General features: G+C 35.2%; 1 protein-coding gene across 1 annotated transcript in view; it reads left to right on the top strand.

Annotated features, from left to right (window-relative positions):
- Positions 1–17,193, top strand: part of LOC306872817 (vacuolar protein sorting-associated protein 8 homolog) — a 121,916-nt gene that overhangs the window by 193 nt on the left and 104,530 nt on the right. Inside the window, exons 2-15 of the mRNA XM_079421673.1 lie at positions 301–369; positions 1,742–1,874; positions 2,002–2,096; positions 2,438–2,470; positions 2,555–2,609; positions 5,355–5,479; positions 5,591–5,677; positions 5,765–5,832; positions 7,121–7,274; positions 9,936–9,995; positions 12,842–12,949; positions 13,237–13,317; positions 13,407–13,577; positions 14,994–15,068. Of these exons, the coding sequence (XP_079277799.1) occupies positions 301–369; positions 1,742–1,874; positions 2,002–2,096; positions 2,438–2,470; positions 2,555–2,609; positions 5,355–5,479; positions 5,591–5,677; positions 5,765–5,832; positions 7,121–7,274; positions 9,936–9,995; positions 12,842–12,949; positions 13,237–13,317; positions 13,407–13,577; positions 14,994–15,068 (1,314 nt within the window). The remainder of the gene's footprint in view (positions 1–300; positions 370–1,741; positions 1,875–2,001; positions 2,097–2,437; positions 2,471–2,554; positions 2,610–5,354; positions 5,480–5,590; positions 5,678–5,764; positions 5,833–7,120; positions 7,275–9,935; positions 9,996–12,841; positions 12,950–13,236; positions 13,318–13,406; positions 13,578–14,993; positions 15,069–17,193) is intronic.

The following is a 17,193-nucleotide window of genomic DNA, read 5'->3' as shown; positions in this document are numbered from 1 at the left end:
CTGCTTCAGTTTATGTCTGTATGGCTTGTTTCATTTTGTTCATTACAAGCTTGGTGTTGTTCTTAATGTCATTTTACTAATGCTGCGTTTGAGATCAGTGCGTTTAATATGTGCTTGTTTCTCATCGTCAGTGACTTCTTCATTTGTTTAATATGTTTTTGTAAATGTACAATGCTCGTACAAAACATTCACGTTTTTATATGTAAATGTAACTTGAAGTATCCACAGCGAAAAATGTCAGTCATTGAAAACAGAGCGATACATGTAGGATTTAATACGAAGGACGTATTTATCTCTTAGATTGATGATAAAGAGTTTGACATCCCTCAAGTGGACACGCCTCCGACCTTAGAGAGCATCCTGAACGAGGTCAGTATGTCAGGTTATCATACTTCAACAGTCATCTTACAGCACCCTAGAGAGATATTAAAGCTGCAGATATAACCTTACCAGTCAAAAATAGCTAAATTAATAAATGTAAATGTAAAATAGGACACACCTACTTATTTTTTATCACGAGTGTTTTCCACAATTCAGAATAGTAGTAAAAGTCATAAAAACTATGAAATAACATAAATGGAAGTGTGAGAATTTTGTTATGAACTAAATATTATCCTCTCATCCATTAAAATGGTTAATAAAGAAATTCATAAGTAGACACATGCAGACTTGCTGTTAAAACATTTGGGGTTGGGTCAGTTTTTGAAAGTCTCTTGTTCACCAAGGCTACATTTATTTAATCAAAAATACAGCAACAACAGTAATCTCGTGAAAATATTATTAGTGTTTAACACAACAGTTTTTAAATGACTATACTGTAAAATGTAATTTATTCCTACGATGCATAGATGAATTTTCAGAAGCCATTGCTCCAGTTTTCAGTTTCACATGGTCCCTCAGAAATCATTCTAATCTGCTGCTTTGCTGCTCAAGAAACATTTCTTATTATTATTATCAGTGTTTTTTTTTTTTTTTTTGTGGAAACTTTGATATATTTTGTTTTCAGGATTATTTGTTGAATAGAAAGTTCAAAAGAACAGCATTTATTGGAAATAGATTTTTGCCTAACATTATAAATGTCTTTACTGTCATTTTTGATCAGTTTAAAGGATCCATGCTGAATAAAAGTGTTAATTTCTTACAAAAAACTTACTGACCTTAAAATTCTGAATGATAATGTGTTTATCTACAAAACTAATGACAAGCATTTAAGCTCGAATCTTTAGTCCACGATTATCTAAATTCAGTCGTGCTTTCACAAATATACTTTGTCCTGCAGTACAATGAAAATACCATAGTACTTGTATATGGAAATCTTTAAATACCATGATATAACCATCAATACCATTGCTATACCATGGTACCATCACAGTACTCTTTTTGTGATAGTTATAAATGTCTTTTCATAATGTTTGAATGGTAATTTTTTTCTTATCTTGAATCCATTCTTTTAACATATTTTAATTCAGCAGACATGTCATTTATTCATTCATTCAAGATGCTTTTATACAAATGAGGAACACGGCAAGCAACTTATCATAAGAGCAAATAATTTTTTCTAATACACAATACCAAGTCTCAAGTACGAGCTAGATTACTAACTAGAGCAGAAGTGAAATGCACAAATGTAGAGAAAACATACCCCCCCCCCCCCCCCCTCGTAATTATTATATAAATTAATAATGATAAATTACTGTTTTATGACAGTAACTGTTTTGATTTTCAACACTCTTGTTTTCAGCCTGAAGATGAGGATGAGCCATTCATTCTGGAGGACACTTGTCTTTTGAACACGGAGAACATTGACGCCCACTCGTGTGAAACCTCATCTCTGGCCAGCTCTGACAGTGGAGACCGCACACATTTAAAGAGGAATGGACACTTTCTTAACCTGGCTACACATTAACAGCGCTGGCTCTGTAGTGATGTTGTGATGCATGTTTGGTGATTGAATAAAGTCTTTTCTTTTCAGTAATTAGTCTGTGTATTTTCACCTCAGGAGGAGGAAAGTAGTGGAAACTAATGCTACTGTACATGGATCTGTTCTTAGACGCAATGTGCTGAAAGGCATCTCAGCTCAGATAGTATCAGCTGCGGTAAGACCAATAACACTTCATCTATTGCTTGTGCTGTACTGTGCAAAGCTATAATAAGTATGCTGTGTGTACATGTGTTGTTTAAATGATAATGTTTGTGGGCAATGTAAATAACATTACATTATGAAAAGCTACACTTACAGCAGTTATATGATTTGTTTGTATTTAATTAATTTCCATTTCTTTCCACAGATTAAATTCAGACATTGTCAGTTCAGTTGGCAATGGTCTACAATCCTGTTTTAATCATTCAGAGCTATAAATGAAATTTCTTCTGTTCCAATGAAATTGTGTTGCTCACTTTATAATTTGGTGTTTTTACTCTTTCTATCTCTCATCAGGATAAAGTTGATGCTGGCTTGCCAACGGCAATAGTGAGTATTTGACTTTATTTTTGATTTCTAATTAATGAAAAAAAAAAAAACTCATTCATGTCTGAAATGTTTTTCTGTTTGCAGACTGTTTCAAATGTTATCGCTGTGGGGACATCACATGGTCTGGCCTTAGTATTTGGTAAGCATGTTTCAGTCCTTTGTGCTGTTGTGGTAAAGTTGATAAAGGGCACTACAGTGGAATTGATTTTTATTTGGAAGGGATGTTGTATGTTTAATCATAACAGTCTGTCTAGAACTTTGTTTATCTCAGTGCTTTATTGTTAATTGATATAAAACACAAAAATGCCGTTTTAGAACTCTTTATGTGCACTACTGTAATAGTAGCGTATTCGTCAATGAGTGTATTTTAAACGACTTTGGGACTATCTCTCTGCCTTGGCTTGTCTTGGGTGGAATGTTCAGGAAAAGGTAATGTATTAATATAGTGCAAAATGTGTTAATACTAGGTCTGTGCAATTAATCGAATTCGATTATCATGCGCATCTAGTCTGTAAAGCCGGTTTCTTTATTAGTAGTTAATCGCCATCACCTGCTTTCAAATGGAGCGGGAATTACTACACAGAACCGTAATTCACTGACAAGCTAGGCAATTTCGTGCTCGTAATCGAAGGCGATTCGTCTGCAATTATGAACGTGATATTGCCTATCTTGTCGGTGAACTACGGCTCTGTGTAGTAATTCCCGCTCCATTTGAAAGCAGGTGATGGCGATTTACTGCCAATCACTGAACCGGCTTTACTGACGAGATGCGCATGATAATCGAATTCGATTTAATTGCACAGCCCTAGTTAATACCACATTGTTTTCCATTGCATCATGTTTAGCATTGCTACACATTAATGCCCATTTCACACTGGATGTGTAAAGAGAGCAGAAGCGGCATTCACTGTGCTTTCACACTGGCAGTGTTTCTAGTGTACAACTGAACCACAGCTGATTGTGTTGACCTCCAGCTATCATCAGCCTGTCATCATGCCCTCCCTCCCACACACACACACAAACTATAACCATATGATGCTAAACCATGTTACATGCTGTGTACTGTAGTGTAGTTCATGTATGGTAATATTTTTTTAAAAATATATTTCTAGATAAAATCATTGGAAATACTTTATTTTAAGGACCAATTCTCACTATTAACTAGTTGCTTATTAGCATGTATATTACTAGCATATTTATAAAGCACACATTAATGCCTTATTCTGCATGACCTTATTTTCTATCCCTTAATCCTAGCCCATACCTAACCTTTAAAGCAGCAAATTAGGAGTTTGTTCAGGGAAAACTCTTAGTGAATAGGTTTTCCCTATTTTAAACTGTAACCAAATCATTTAAATACACTCTATTCTAATTCTATTCTTAAAAAATAACTAACACTAGTTTTTCCTAATCTTTTTTTGTATTCTGTATGTTTTCTTTTTCTTTTTTTATACAATTAACAAAAGCAAAAAATGCCTCTAACACTAGCTTGCTCCATTCTATCTGTTTTCTTTTTATTTATTATATTTAAAAAACCGAGACTTGTTATAGCACTTGCATATCGTTGCTCTTTTGTTGAATTTGATTGCTTCCATTGTGCTCATTTATAAGTCACTTTGGATAAAAGCGTCTGCTAAATAACTAAATGTAAATACACATTAGTGCTCGATGGCCCCTGCTCCTCATGTAGGCTATTAGGTTTCTACTAATTCCACTTGTATATTTGCTGTTATGATGGGTTTTCCCCAAAAACTTTTTATTTAAAGAAACAAGGAGAGTCCATGGAGTATTATAATGATAATTAAAACTTAAATGATCAAATTTTAGGATTCCAGGAGTTTTAAAAGCTCAATGTTCTTCAGGGTTTTCACTTATTTTAACCAGTGAATTAAATAGATTTTTCAGTCGTTCATGATTTAATAAGGATTAACGATTTTTCATTTTATTTTTTACACAGTTATAAATATTTACATATCGAGGGGTGAGAACCATTTCACCAACTTTACAGGAGAGCCAAAACAAAAATTTTACCATAGTTTGATCTGACTTTGTGTACTGAATATAATTGTTTATAATACAAATTTGTACACTCATGGATGACAGTACTTTTTCTAGTAGAAAGAGCTCATTAAGAGCTTTCATTTGATGTATATATGTCCATTTCACCAAAAATGTCACTTACATTTTAAATTTCACTTACAGAGGTTCTCACCCCTCGAAATATAAATATTTAAGATGTTACTTGACCAGCTCTAGAAATCATACTTTTAAAATTAGGCAGCCTCATATATCCAGGAATTTCAAGATTGTGGGAACCCTGTTTCTTCAAAGGAAGGAATAAATAAATAAGGCCCCCTACTGGACCCAGGACCCCTTTTTTGATAGCACTGCAGTAGACACAACTTGCATGCTTTTATGCTTCTTTTTCATGTTAGTGCATGTGTATTTTGGCCAGGAACAGTGCAGTGTCATTTTAATTCAGTGTGAACAGCACAGAAAGAATAGGAAACGATCACAGTGCTGCTTCAGCTACACAGTGCTGTGCTGTCTCACCTTTCAGTGTGAATCCTCTAACCTGCTAACATGGGGGCAGTCTATGTGTCTGCTTTTGTGTCTAGTGCGAAATGGCCTAAGAGCATGCTAAACCATTTAAAGCATTGTTTTTAAATAGAAAGATATGGGCTGAGAAGTTTGCCATGGCTGTTTGCACGTTCTTCATCTGTTTGTGTCTTGCTTGCTGCTGCATTTAGAAGTATTGTTACAAAAACAATCCACTGTGTGTGTGTAATTTTTTTAAATTATGTTGTTGATAAAGCTTGAAGGACATAATTGTTCTATAATCTGCACTTAATGCTGTTGTCTAATTGGTATATTTTGATTTCAGATCAGAACCAGGCTCTGCGTCTCTGTCTGGGCACCACAGCGACAGGAGCGGAGTATGGGGCGGTGTCAGCTCTCAGTATTAATCACGATTGCACACGACTGCTGTGTGGCTTTGCCAAAGGACAGGTGAGCCACAACAAACCCTTAAACTCACAGGCAATCTTGATGGCAAATAAATTATGAATAAGGATCAGGTCAGGTCAAGGTATGTAAAGTGTCATTTTATTCCTAATGCAGATCACCATGTGGGATCTGGCCAATGGGAAGCTGCTCCGCACTATCACTGACGCCCATCCACCTGGCACTGCCATACTACATGTGAAGGTTATGCACTGTACTTATGTATGTACTTTACAAGCTTTGTTGTTCATTGACATTGAATAAAGCACTTTTCTCTCTTTCTTTCCACAGTTCACTGACCACCCGGCACTAGCCGTGTGTAATGACAGTGGCGGATCAGTGTTTGAGCTGACATTCAGGTGAGATGTACTTCAACTTAAACATATATCTTGAAATTTATACGCATTTTAAGCACATTTATAAGGCACATTTATAAGATTGTAGTACAGATAACTGGTGGGTAGGGGGCAGTAGAGCCTCATGCATCTGACCAGGAACCCTCAAATCCGGCTCTCCAGATCCACTTTCCTGCAGAGTTTACCTCCAACCCATTTTAAACTCACCTACCTATGATTTTCTAGTGATAATGAAGACATTGATTAGCATGCTCAGGTGTGTTTGATTATTTAAATAAAATAACATGAAAATGTTAACTTATTTTCTTTCATAAAACTAAATGAACTAAATCTAAAATTTAGAATTGTACAGATATTAAAAACACAACAAAATGACTAAAACTTAAAAAAATAAAAGTAAGATTTAATTCAAAATAATAACATTTTCAGTGATATTGAAACAACACTGGACACAGCATAAAAAAGCCTCATATTAAATAATATTCTACAAACTTCTCACCCCCCCCCCCCCCCAAACAAAATAGAAAGCAACCTGTAAGTGAGCTGATATAGCTTTAGTATTTGTAATTTACATAAATGATTAAAACTAACATAGATTAAAATATCCACTTATTAAATAAAATAAAAAAAACTAATTAAATTAGTCAGTTCTACTTCAAATATCTATGATTTAAGAGTAAACATTTTCCTAGTATTGCTACATTCATTCTCTCTGTTGACTAATATATATATTGTTGCTCCTGTTCTTAACCATCTTTTTTCTGTTCTTTCACTTTCTTTCTTTTCCATTCTGTAAATAAATAAATGTATAAATATTATGCTCTGCACTACACTGCCATTTTATTGCTATATTATTAATATCATGACTTGATATGCTGTCTCACTTTGCCAGTATGGTATACCTACTCTATTTCAACTTTATAAATTATTATATTGAACAATAACTTGCATTCATTTTTTTTGTGCCATATTTTACCTGACGTTTCTCATTAATTTTTCTTACCATTGTTTCTATGGCAGAGAATAGAGCTCTGTCACATCCCTCAACTTAGCGATTCCAACAGAAACCTAATTATCTGAATCTGTATCAATTGATGAATTCTCTTATGACTCTAGTCTTATTGAAAGAGGAAATTGTAATTCATTTCCCATTGAATGCTTTTGTTGAGTGAAAAAAACATTCATTCTTATTAACCTGACAGGTATCGATCATTCGCTGCTGTAATGCTGGGACTCTGTTATAGTGGTTCTGGATTATGAATGTGCTCACATTCTCTCTGTCTCTATCTAGGAGGGTAATGGGGATGAGGACATGTGAATCCAGGTGTTTATTCAGTGGTTCTAAAGGTGAGGTTTGCTGTGTTGAGCCTCTACATGCTGGACCTGAACTGAAAGATCATCCTATTACCCACTATTCCCTGCTGGCCATGGCCTCACTCACCAAGGTATACGCATACATTCAGTACTTTCTACTGCTGACTACTCACTCCCTAAAGGTCTAGGGGTGTCACAATATCACTGTTTTTGTTCAGACCAATTATATATAACATCAGGGTTTGAAATTAACACCCGGCTAATGTCAAATCACTAGCCAGTTTGATGGGTTACTTTTTGTAAGTTATGTTCACTCATTAATTTCTTGGGGAGGTTCATGCAAGCCAAATCTGCGCAGGTTTAGCGCAAATACTGAACTCGTGAGACATCATGACATTATTGAGTATGTTGCAAAAACCAAACAAATCACACCTACAGAGTGCACGCATATACAACTATGTGATGAAGTCTGGTTAGACTAACTAGGGCGCGTGCGCATTTAGAGAGTTCTTTCACTGCATATTCAGTCTAGTAATATCCATTAAGAATGATCACAATTCAAGATAAGGGGGCAGAAAATTTATATATTTATATCAATTCATATAGTTAATCAATATCATACGAAGAGTGCCGTATTTTCTTAAAAAATCAGCATGGTTACAAATGTGATATTGATTTTTTTCAACAGCTCAATAAACAATACGTTAATATCAAGAGACTCATGTTTTAGACACCATATGCACTATTTCGACAACAAAACATATTCCAAAAACAGCAACAGTACTGTTTTGTGTCTCTGAGCAACATGATGGTGTTTCATTCCTGAATGAATGAACTGTTTAAACGATTCGGTTATTAACAGTGACTTGTTGCCACCTACTGGCGGTTTTAATTTCACATTTGCAGTATCTTTTCATTTTTTTAATAATTTCACATATCAGTATTTAACATTTCATGTTTGAAATATCAAAACATTATTTATGCATTTCTAACTGCAAGTTAAAGCATTCCATGTCCCTCTAAGCTGCATTAGTATGTGTAAATACATCTAAATAACACTTCAGATGCAACTTTGGCAAAGATTAATTTTATTGATTCTGGTTTCATTTTAGTAACAGCCTTAATTTATTATTATTATAATTGACTGATTAAATGTAAGAATTTGACTCAAAAGATGATGCACACTTTTAGAAGAAAAATGGCTTTATAAAGGTAAAAATGCCCATAAAAGGTAAAAAACTATTTAAACTTATTGGAAAAGATACATTTCTATCACTGCTGTGAACTGACCACACAGAATATGAAGAATATCGAAAAAAATTCAGGAGAAAACACCTTTATTATTTAAACTGTAAAGATGTTTAAATCATATTTTTTGCAGATGTTATTATATATATATTGTTGTTTCAGAAGATTTTGGGAAATGTTTGGATTTTTGGGTTTAGGTGGTTCCCATAAAAGCAGCAAATAATCAAACATGCTTTTGTAATCACACCAGTGCAACCAAAATGTAGTTACACCGGTAGGAGAATTAGTAAAATCTGACCATTTAGTTACAGTGTGTGCAGGCCAGGTTCATTTACAGTGAGAATAAACATGTTTTTTGCCACATTAAATCTCTTGAAACTGAAAAAAATATATAATAATTGTGCATTTAATGGCTAGGCATTTCTCATATTCAACACCCTGATTCATTTTTTTGGCCCAGTGTTTTTCATGTGTTCCGATTGTCAAAAATACCTCTCCTGCTCTACAGTTCCAAAATTGCCAATTTTCCTTTTCAGCCTGAAATAGTATCTTGATAGGTCTTTCAGCAAAATTGATACATTTCGGTCTCTGGTTTTTGCTTGGTTTTTGTATAGTCAACATTTTTTGCCGTGTTTTCAGTTAATGTAACATTTGGGTCTTTGAGCACATGCTTTAATTAAAGGATTTTGGATGGTTGTTAATGTCTTTTTCATTCATTAGCTAGAAGAAAATCACTCTAAAAAGTGATTGCAAAAGTATTGTTCCTCTGTGTCAATACTGTTATAGTTGTGGTGTGGACTCTGCTATTATCTTAGAGTTTTAGCTTTTTATTTAAACTTAATGTTCATAGTTGTCATTCTTCATGTGATTTCCAATGGACTTATTAACAGTTTCTCTTTTAACTTCATTCAGCTAAAAACTCATGTGTCCATAACTGCCATTTCATATTGTCTCAGTGTACAGGTAACATATAACGTGTAACAACAGTGACAAAGCTGACCAAACGAAGTACTGTAAAATGCAGCTGCTGGCATAATAAGAATGTTTGATATATTTATAATATCATGCGATGCTTTAGACTGGGGTAATTGCTGCCTAAAATTCAGTTTTTCATCATCGGAATAAATTGCATTTTAAAATATATTTAAACAGAAGAGTTATTTTAAATGATAATGACATTTCACATTTTTATTGTTTTATTGTATTTTTTATTAAATAATTGCAGTCTTCGTGAGCATAAAGCCTTAGAGACAGAAAAATCGTACTAACTCCAAACTTTTGAGCGGTGCTATATATATATATATATATATATATATATATATATATATATATATATATCTCATTGTACCTGCATTAAATGGAGTGAGATTTGAATATCGCATTACTTCTATTTTGGTTTTATGTGCGTAAACTAACAGTATTGTCATATCTTGTGAATTGCTTGTTTGTTTGGGGCACCAGTCAGCTACTAGCATCCAAACACACTTGATTGGTTTCTGTTTGACTGCAGTTTTATTCAGCCTCTGAACTCTTTATTTTGACAGATTCTGCTGATAGGACTGAAGCCTTCACTCAAAGTGTGGATGACTTTTCCCTACGGCAAGGTGCAGTACACTCTTTCATTCTCAGTGTTCTTGTGTGTGTCTGTTTGCTTTTCCAACAGCCATCAACATGCCATCTAAAAGATAAACTTATAAATATTCAAGATTTATGTTAGCATTTGTTTTCTCAGCACATATATTATTGACTGCATCTCTAGTGTTTTTCCTCTCTTCAGCTGTAAATATCATATACAAGTTATCATTTACCTTACCTTACATTACTCAGCCCTGATCTCAGTGTCACTATGCATATTTTAAAGGGATAGATTGCCCAAAACTCAAACTTCTATCATCATTTACTCATTGTCAGGTCATTCCAAACCCATTAGACTTGAGTTTATCTTCAGAATCATAACTGTACTTCCAATGCAGCAAGTGATCATCATGCTTTTTAACTGTATTAAAAAGAAATGTGTTGTTGCATTTACTTTTTTTTGCAGTTCTGTTGCATTTGCCTACACAAAACATGAGAGTGGGTTTTTAATTTAAAGTTGGCATGAATTCATAATTTTATTTTATTTATTCCTTTAATTTGGATTAATGGTATTACTGTGAATAATACTGTGACCATTGCACACATATTTGCATTTTAGATGGAAATATATCACAATATGGAAGTCCGTCTTAAAGGAACACTCCACTTTTTTTTGAAAATAGGCTCATTTTACAACTTCCCTAGAGTTAAATAGTTGAGTTTTACCGTTTTTGAATCCATTCAGCCGATCTCCGTGTCTGGCGGTAGCACTTTTAGCTTAGCTAATGGATCATTGAATCAGAATAGACCATTAGTATCTTGCTCAAAAATGACCAAAGAGTTTCCTAGAAAATCGCAACTTTTCATTTTCCGTCGGTCTTAGTACACGATGTAACTACAGAAGAGTCAAGCTTTAAATAGGAAAATTGTGGAAACTCTTTGGTCATTTTGAGTGAGGTGCTAATGGTCTAATCCGATTCAATGATCTATGCTAAGCTAAGATAAAAGTGCTACCACCAGACCCGGAGATCGGCTGAATGGAAAACTCAACTGTTTAACCCTAGGGGAGTTGTGAGCCTATTTTCAAAAAAAGTGGAGTGTTCCTTTAACTTTTATTTTATGGTGACTTTAGAGCAGAATATCTGTAAACGATTATTCACAATTATTGTAAAACAAAATCATAAATCACACATTGCTTTTATTGGAAGTTACATTTAAAACCCACACGAGCTTCATAGTGAGATGCCATTAAACTTTTTTTGTTCAAAATAAAGCAAACCACCTACTAAGATTTCTTTAAACCTCTAAACAAAAGTTCTGAAGTGCCTGTTGATTGGATTCATCTGGTCTATTGTCTCCTTTATGCCTGTCTGGAGGTTGTTCTCTTCAATTAATTTGAGCTAATTTAAATTCATTTAGCACAGAGCACATGGACCAGCTGCCCATTAGCACGCAAATATCACTCAATTTTGCCTCACATGATTGATTTGGGTTATGAAGGAGTTCTGAGGTGCCTGCAAACATTTTCATGGCATCTTCTCATAGGAAAATTCACTCTAATAAATAGTGATGATTACTTCTACTGGTAGGAAAAGATGCCAATTAAGTGCGAGGTCAAAAAGCAACAGCGAGTGTGACCATAAGAACATGCAATGCAACAAGGAAGTAGCAGGATACCTGCGTCATTTGTAGGGGTGTAAGAAAATATCGATACACGTATTATTTTGTTTGGCGATACTATACTGTATCGATTCTCCAAAACGGAATATATATATAAAAAAAAAAAAAAAAATCATACAAGATTCATGGCAGTTGTTTCGTTTTGAGTTCATATCCCGACCGCTAGTCTTCATCTCTGAACTTAAACAGTGACAGGAAATACTAGCATCAGGGAACTCCACTAATGTTAGCGTTAATATAGTTCGCTGTCAGTAATGGAGGATGAAATAATTGCTCCAGCTCTCGTTTCGATGTACAAAGCTGAAGTGTGGCGTAATTTGGGCTTTTGTGGTAATGTCTGCCCCGGGACCGCGGCACAAGCGCAACCTCGGTTCTGCGCGTCCCGTGTTGAAGAGCCTTTGCGCGGGGCGCGGCGGGCGGTAGAGTCTCCGCACAGCTGCAGCTTTCTCGTAATTCGGGGGTGTTTTGTGCTGTTGGGGCGGTGCTCGCGTCGCGGTCTCGGCGATTCCACGCGGAACATAAACACAAACTGAAAAACCTGTGAAATCCAAGTTAAAGTTCTGAGAATGTTTAACATCTGTATTTATTTGATTGTTTTACAATTGTTTTGTTTTCTTTAGGAATCCTGCAAGCACTTTATTTTTCATCGACATTAAGCAGATGTCATTTTTTGTTCAGATCAAATGTTATGACATTGCATGTCACAATTATAAACTTAAACTGTGAAACTTTAAAGTAGAGTCTATAAATATATATTTTTATCTTTTTATAAAATGCATTTTATACATGCATTTAACTAAAGAATCATGCAAGCACTTGAATATTTCCCCCTTTACTCGTGCTGCACAAAAAGTGGTTCAGTAATGTTGAATGTTACAGGGACTGATTATTGCAAATGCAGATCCCAGTGTGTTCTGCAGTGTGTTCTGGTTAAACTATTTTTATTTATTTATTTTTTGCTAAGGTTTGCATATGGTGGTGTGTTCTTAATGACAGCTTTCCCAAAAAATATATATCCTATTTCTAAAATAAGAAATATCCCAATATATCGCCTTGCTTACAGTATCGCAACCCCTGTATCGTGATACGAATCGTATCACCAGATTCTTGCCAATACACAGCCCTAGTCATTGGTCTGGACTCTAATCATTGCAATTCTAAATATCTCATACATTTGAAATGGTTTTGAATGCAGACGGATCCTACGAGTGTTCCCTTGTTGGCTTGGCAGTTTGTGGCAGTACAGAAAACAATCAACCCAGTTCTGGCTTTCTGTAGAGGAGACACCATCCACTTCCTGCTGGTCTGTTTGAGCAACACTATTTTCAAAGTGATAAAATTAATGTAGACTTAAAGGTGAAGTGTGGCATTTCTGTTCAGTTTGAACATCCCTAGTGGCCAGACACACCAGTAGCGTGAGTTTGGGGAAGGATGACTGTTTGAGACATTTCTGATATTTGTGAGTGGCTGAAAGTAGTTAGGAAACAAGTCATACATCTGTTTAGTTCTGCTAGTGGAACAGAAATGACATACTTCACCTTTAAATAAGGTCATACAGTAATCAACCCACTCCGTTGTTTTGGTGCTCAGGTTAAAAAGGACGAGTCTGGCACCATCCATGTCATCAAACAGAGACAGCTTCAACTCAACTGTGACCTCATCAATCTGAGCGTGAGTCAGACCCTCACTAACAATCATACGAGTTTGATTACCATTATGGCAGTGTGCATGGTTTCATGTTGTCTCTTGTCTCTTGGCAGTGGATAAACCCCCGTACGCTTGTGTTAATGGACAGCACAGAGAAGCTGCGAGTGGTGGACAGGCCCAGTCAGGAGGAACTAGAAACAGTGGACATGGCCGAGCTGCAGCTGGTTTATAACAGCAGCCATTTTAAATCCCTCGCTACTGGTGGAAATGTCAGCCAAGCACTGGTAAAGACCAGGATCTTGATATGTTTTCAGCATTTAGTCTGGTGCATGTTGTACTTTATAGTGTGAAACAGTGAATGCCCCCTTTTTCCCATGACCTAGGTTTTGGAAGTATTTTTTCCCCATTTATTTTCTTCATAAGGATTAAAAAAGATGAAGAATAAAGTATTTGTAGCCTTCGATCAACCAGCTTGATAAGCAATCATAAATCACTGAAGCTAAGATATATCATAACATTATAATTTTTTGTGTATTAAAATATTGAAAGTATTTAAAAATGAGAGAAATCATCTTAAAGTATACTTAAAGAACCAACTCAAGTATGCACAATGTCATTAAATGTAAATAAATAAATACATAAAATTAAAATAACTACATTTACATGGACATCAATACTCCGATTTTAATACTATTAAGATAAACTCTGATTAAGAATCTACCGTGTAAACAGAGATTTTTGATTACCTTAATCCGGCTAAAGTCATAATCGAAGTAAACACAAATTGAATTAAGACGTGGAGTATTCCTATTTTAGTTGCATTATTGAAGTGCAGTACAGACCTTAATCACATTATTACCGTAGTGTAGGACTTTTCGCTGCATTTTGCGACAGGATATACACACACTGCAGTGGTCAATTGCCGGCAAATAAAAGAACTTCAACGCCGCCATCGTCTGTATGCACATACAAATAATTAACTGCACTTGAAACTTTCATAAAATTAAAAATGAAACACCCAAAACTGTATATGGCATCATCATGAAGACGAACTATATGTTTATATGTGAAATTCTAGAGGGGACGTCAGATGGCGTCGCGTGGTGACGTAATGACGTGTCCCATTAATCGATCGATGTACTATAACATATAAAACGGGAACATGAAAGGATTTTTCTAAAAGCAACTCATGTAAACACCTTAATCATAACATTGTCTTATTCAGATTGAGGTAAATAATTAGATTACTGATGTCCGTGTAAACGTAGTCATTGATTTGTGACTTTTACAGAAGCATGCATGCTCCCATTTAACAATCTCAGACTGCATGATGGGTCTGTCTTGAAAAGGCAAAAAAAATCTCTATAGTAAGATCATTTCTCTATGAAGAAAATGAATAAAAAGTTTACTTGCATGTAGACAGGAGTCATTTGAGGCCAGCCAGTATACAATTTACATCTGACAATGTGGCTGAGGCCGAGATCAGGTTGTAAAGAGCATAGATTAAAGATTCAGAAGTCATTGTTAAGACCATTTACCTAAACGTTATATTCATAAACACATGAAGAACCCAATGGTCAATTCATGACAATTAGAGGAACTATAGAAGGAATCTTCATATTGAGTGTCTGGCATATAATTTTTTTTATTTGTATGTAAAGGTGAAGACATTGAATCACTATTCCTCTGTACATCTTTAGGCTTTAGTTGGAGAGAAGACATGTTACCAGTCTGTTTGCAGCTATGCAGGCCAGATCATGTATCTGGGTACAAAGGTAAAGCCACTCATGATAGCTCTGAACACAAGCACAAAACGGCACATAAGAATGGATTTTCTACATTACTAAAATTTCAGTTCTATGCGAGCTTAGTTGGAATTGGAAGGAATTGTGATGGACAATTCTTAGATGGAATTGTCCATCACAAGCAACAATTTGCCAGAGAAAAACATCTAACAACATTCACAAACGTGTAAACTCTAAGAAATGTTGATATATTCTCTATTGTTTACATCAGATTTTGTCTAAAAAGATTCACCCAATTTCTCCTAGAAATGATGCAATCTGTGTTCATGTTATAGAACTGTACATGATACCATAAATTACTCTCAGACAAAATGAGCTTGCCTCCAAGCAGTGCAGACAGATTTTATGACATTTTGAGACATACATGTATATCCTATAATTTTTCACCGTAAACTGCCAGCCTTTGGCTTTGTGATACATTTTTGACACAAAACATTTAGCCAATGAGGAGATGATTTTTAACAATGTGTTGGATGTTTATCTCAGTAAAATGTTGAGCGAATCGTCTGAAACTGGCAAGTGAAAATTCCATCTTTAAAAAGCTGATTTGATGTTGTTAGTCATGTGTATTAAACTAATTAAAGGAAAAGCTCACCCAAAAATGTACTCACCCTCAAGCCGTCCAAGATGTAGATGAGTTTGTTTCTTCATGGGAACAGATTTGGAGAAATGTAACATTACATCACTTCACAAGTGGATCCTCTGCAGTGAATGGTTGCCGTGAGAATGGGAGTCCAAACCTCTATAATCCATGAGTAATTCACGACTTCAGTTCAGTCCATCAGTTAACATATTGTGATATGAAAAGCTATATGTTTGTAAGAAACAAATCCATCATTAAGATGTTTTTTACTTCAAACTGTTGCTTCAGACCAAAATATGAATCTGTAATAATGGTTCTTCTGATTAAAAAGTCCATTCCCTGTTGTCCTCTCACATCAAAATCCACCAACATATTTGTTTAGAACTGCTTTTGCTTGTAAACAGTGCTTGATTTCTTTCCTTATTAAATGAGACAACTTTGTCACTGGAGAAAGCAACAGAGGACTCATTATAGCCAGAGGTGACAGTTTAAAGTAAACAAAACAAAAAAATGTTTTAATGATGGATTTGTTTCTTATAAACAATTTATAATTTCACAAGACACTAATTGGTGGACTGGAGTCATGTGAATTATTGTGATGCTTTCATCAGCTGTTTGGACTCTCATTCTGAAGGCACTGATTCACTGTAGAGCATGCATCCGCTTTTGAGCAAGTGATGTAAAGCTACATTTTTTCAAATGTCTGTTTCCATGAAGAAACAAGCTTACCTACATCTTGGATGGCCTAAGGGTGAGTACATTTTCAGCAAATTTCCATGGTTAGGTGAAAAATTCCTTTTAAAACTCTGAACTGGATTATCAGGAATTAAGCCAATCACCATGTCACTCCATGAGTTGTCCACAGCAGAATAATCTTCTCATGTATTCATCTTCTTATGAAGATTTGCAATAATGAATACATGGGATTTGCAAGGGTATCTTGTAAACTCTCAGTCTGGTAGCACATGTTGGGTGGCTTGTTCAGCTGTAAGTTTGACTGACTCCTCCAGCACCCCTCTGACTGAGCTATGGCACACTCAAGTGCTATTATGTTAATCACACATCACGCATACCCTGAATATTCATTGAGGTCTGCTCTCCGTGATGTCCTCACTGAACTTCCTGTTACCTGCAGCCAGAGGAAGGGAAGGGAAGAGAAATGAAGGAGAGAGGGGGAGAAAGAAGGACTGCATTAAAATTGCCTGGAGGTCATCCATTAGACATGGTAGTGGGCCAGCTCTGGGAGGTCACATTAATTCCTGTGACCTGTATCACTTCCCCCAAGTGCTGCTTATTTAATAACTCAGCCAGTGCTTGAATAAACATCTAATGTGACCTTAAGTTTTATGAATGATTCTAATTTCTAATTGCTCTATTAATACATTTAATGGCAAATACATATACCTCACTAGGCTTTGTACATTTTCAGAGGTCCATTCTAAATATAATAAATGTTTTAGGGAGCCATTTTAAAAAGTATAATTTTCTATTATTAATATTATCATTTTAAAG

This window comes from Barbus barbus, assembly GCF_936440315.1.
Source record: "Barbus barbus genome assembly, chromosome: 7".
NCBI lineage: Eukaryota > Metazoa > Chordata > Actinopteri > Cypriniformes > Cyprinidae > Barbus > Barbus barbus.
The sequence above is the reverse complement of the archived record's forward strand: the minus strand, read 5'-3'. Positions and strand labels throughout refer to the sequence as shown.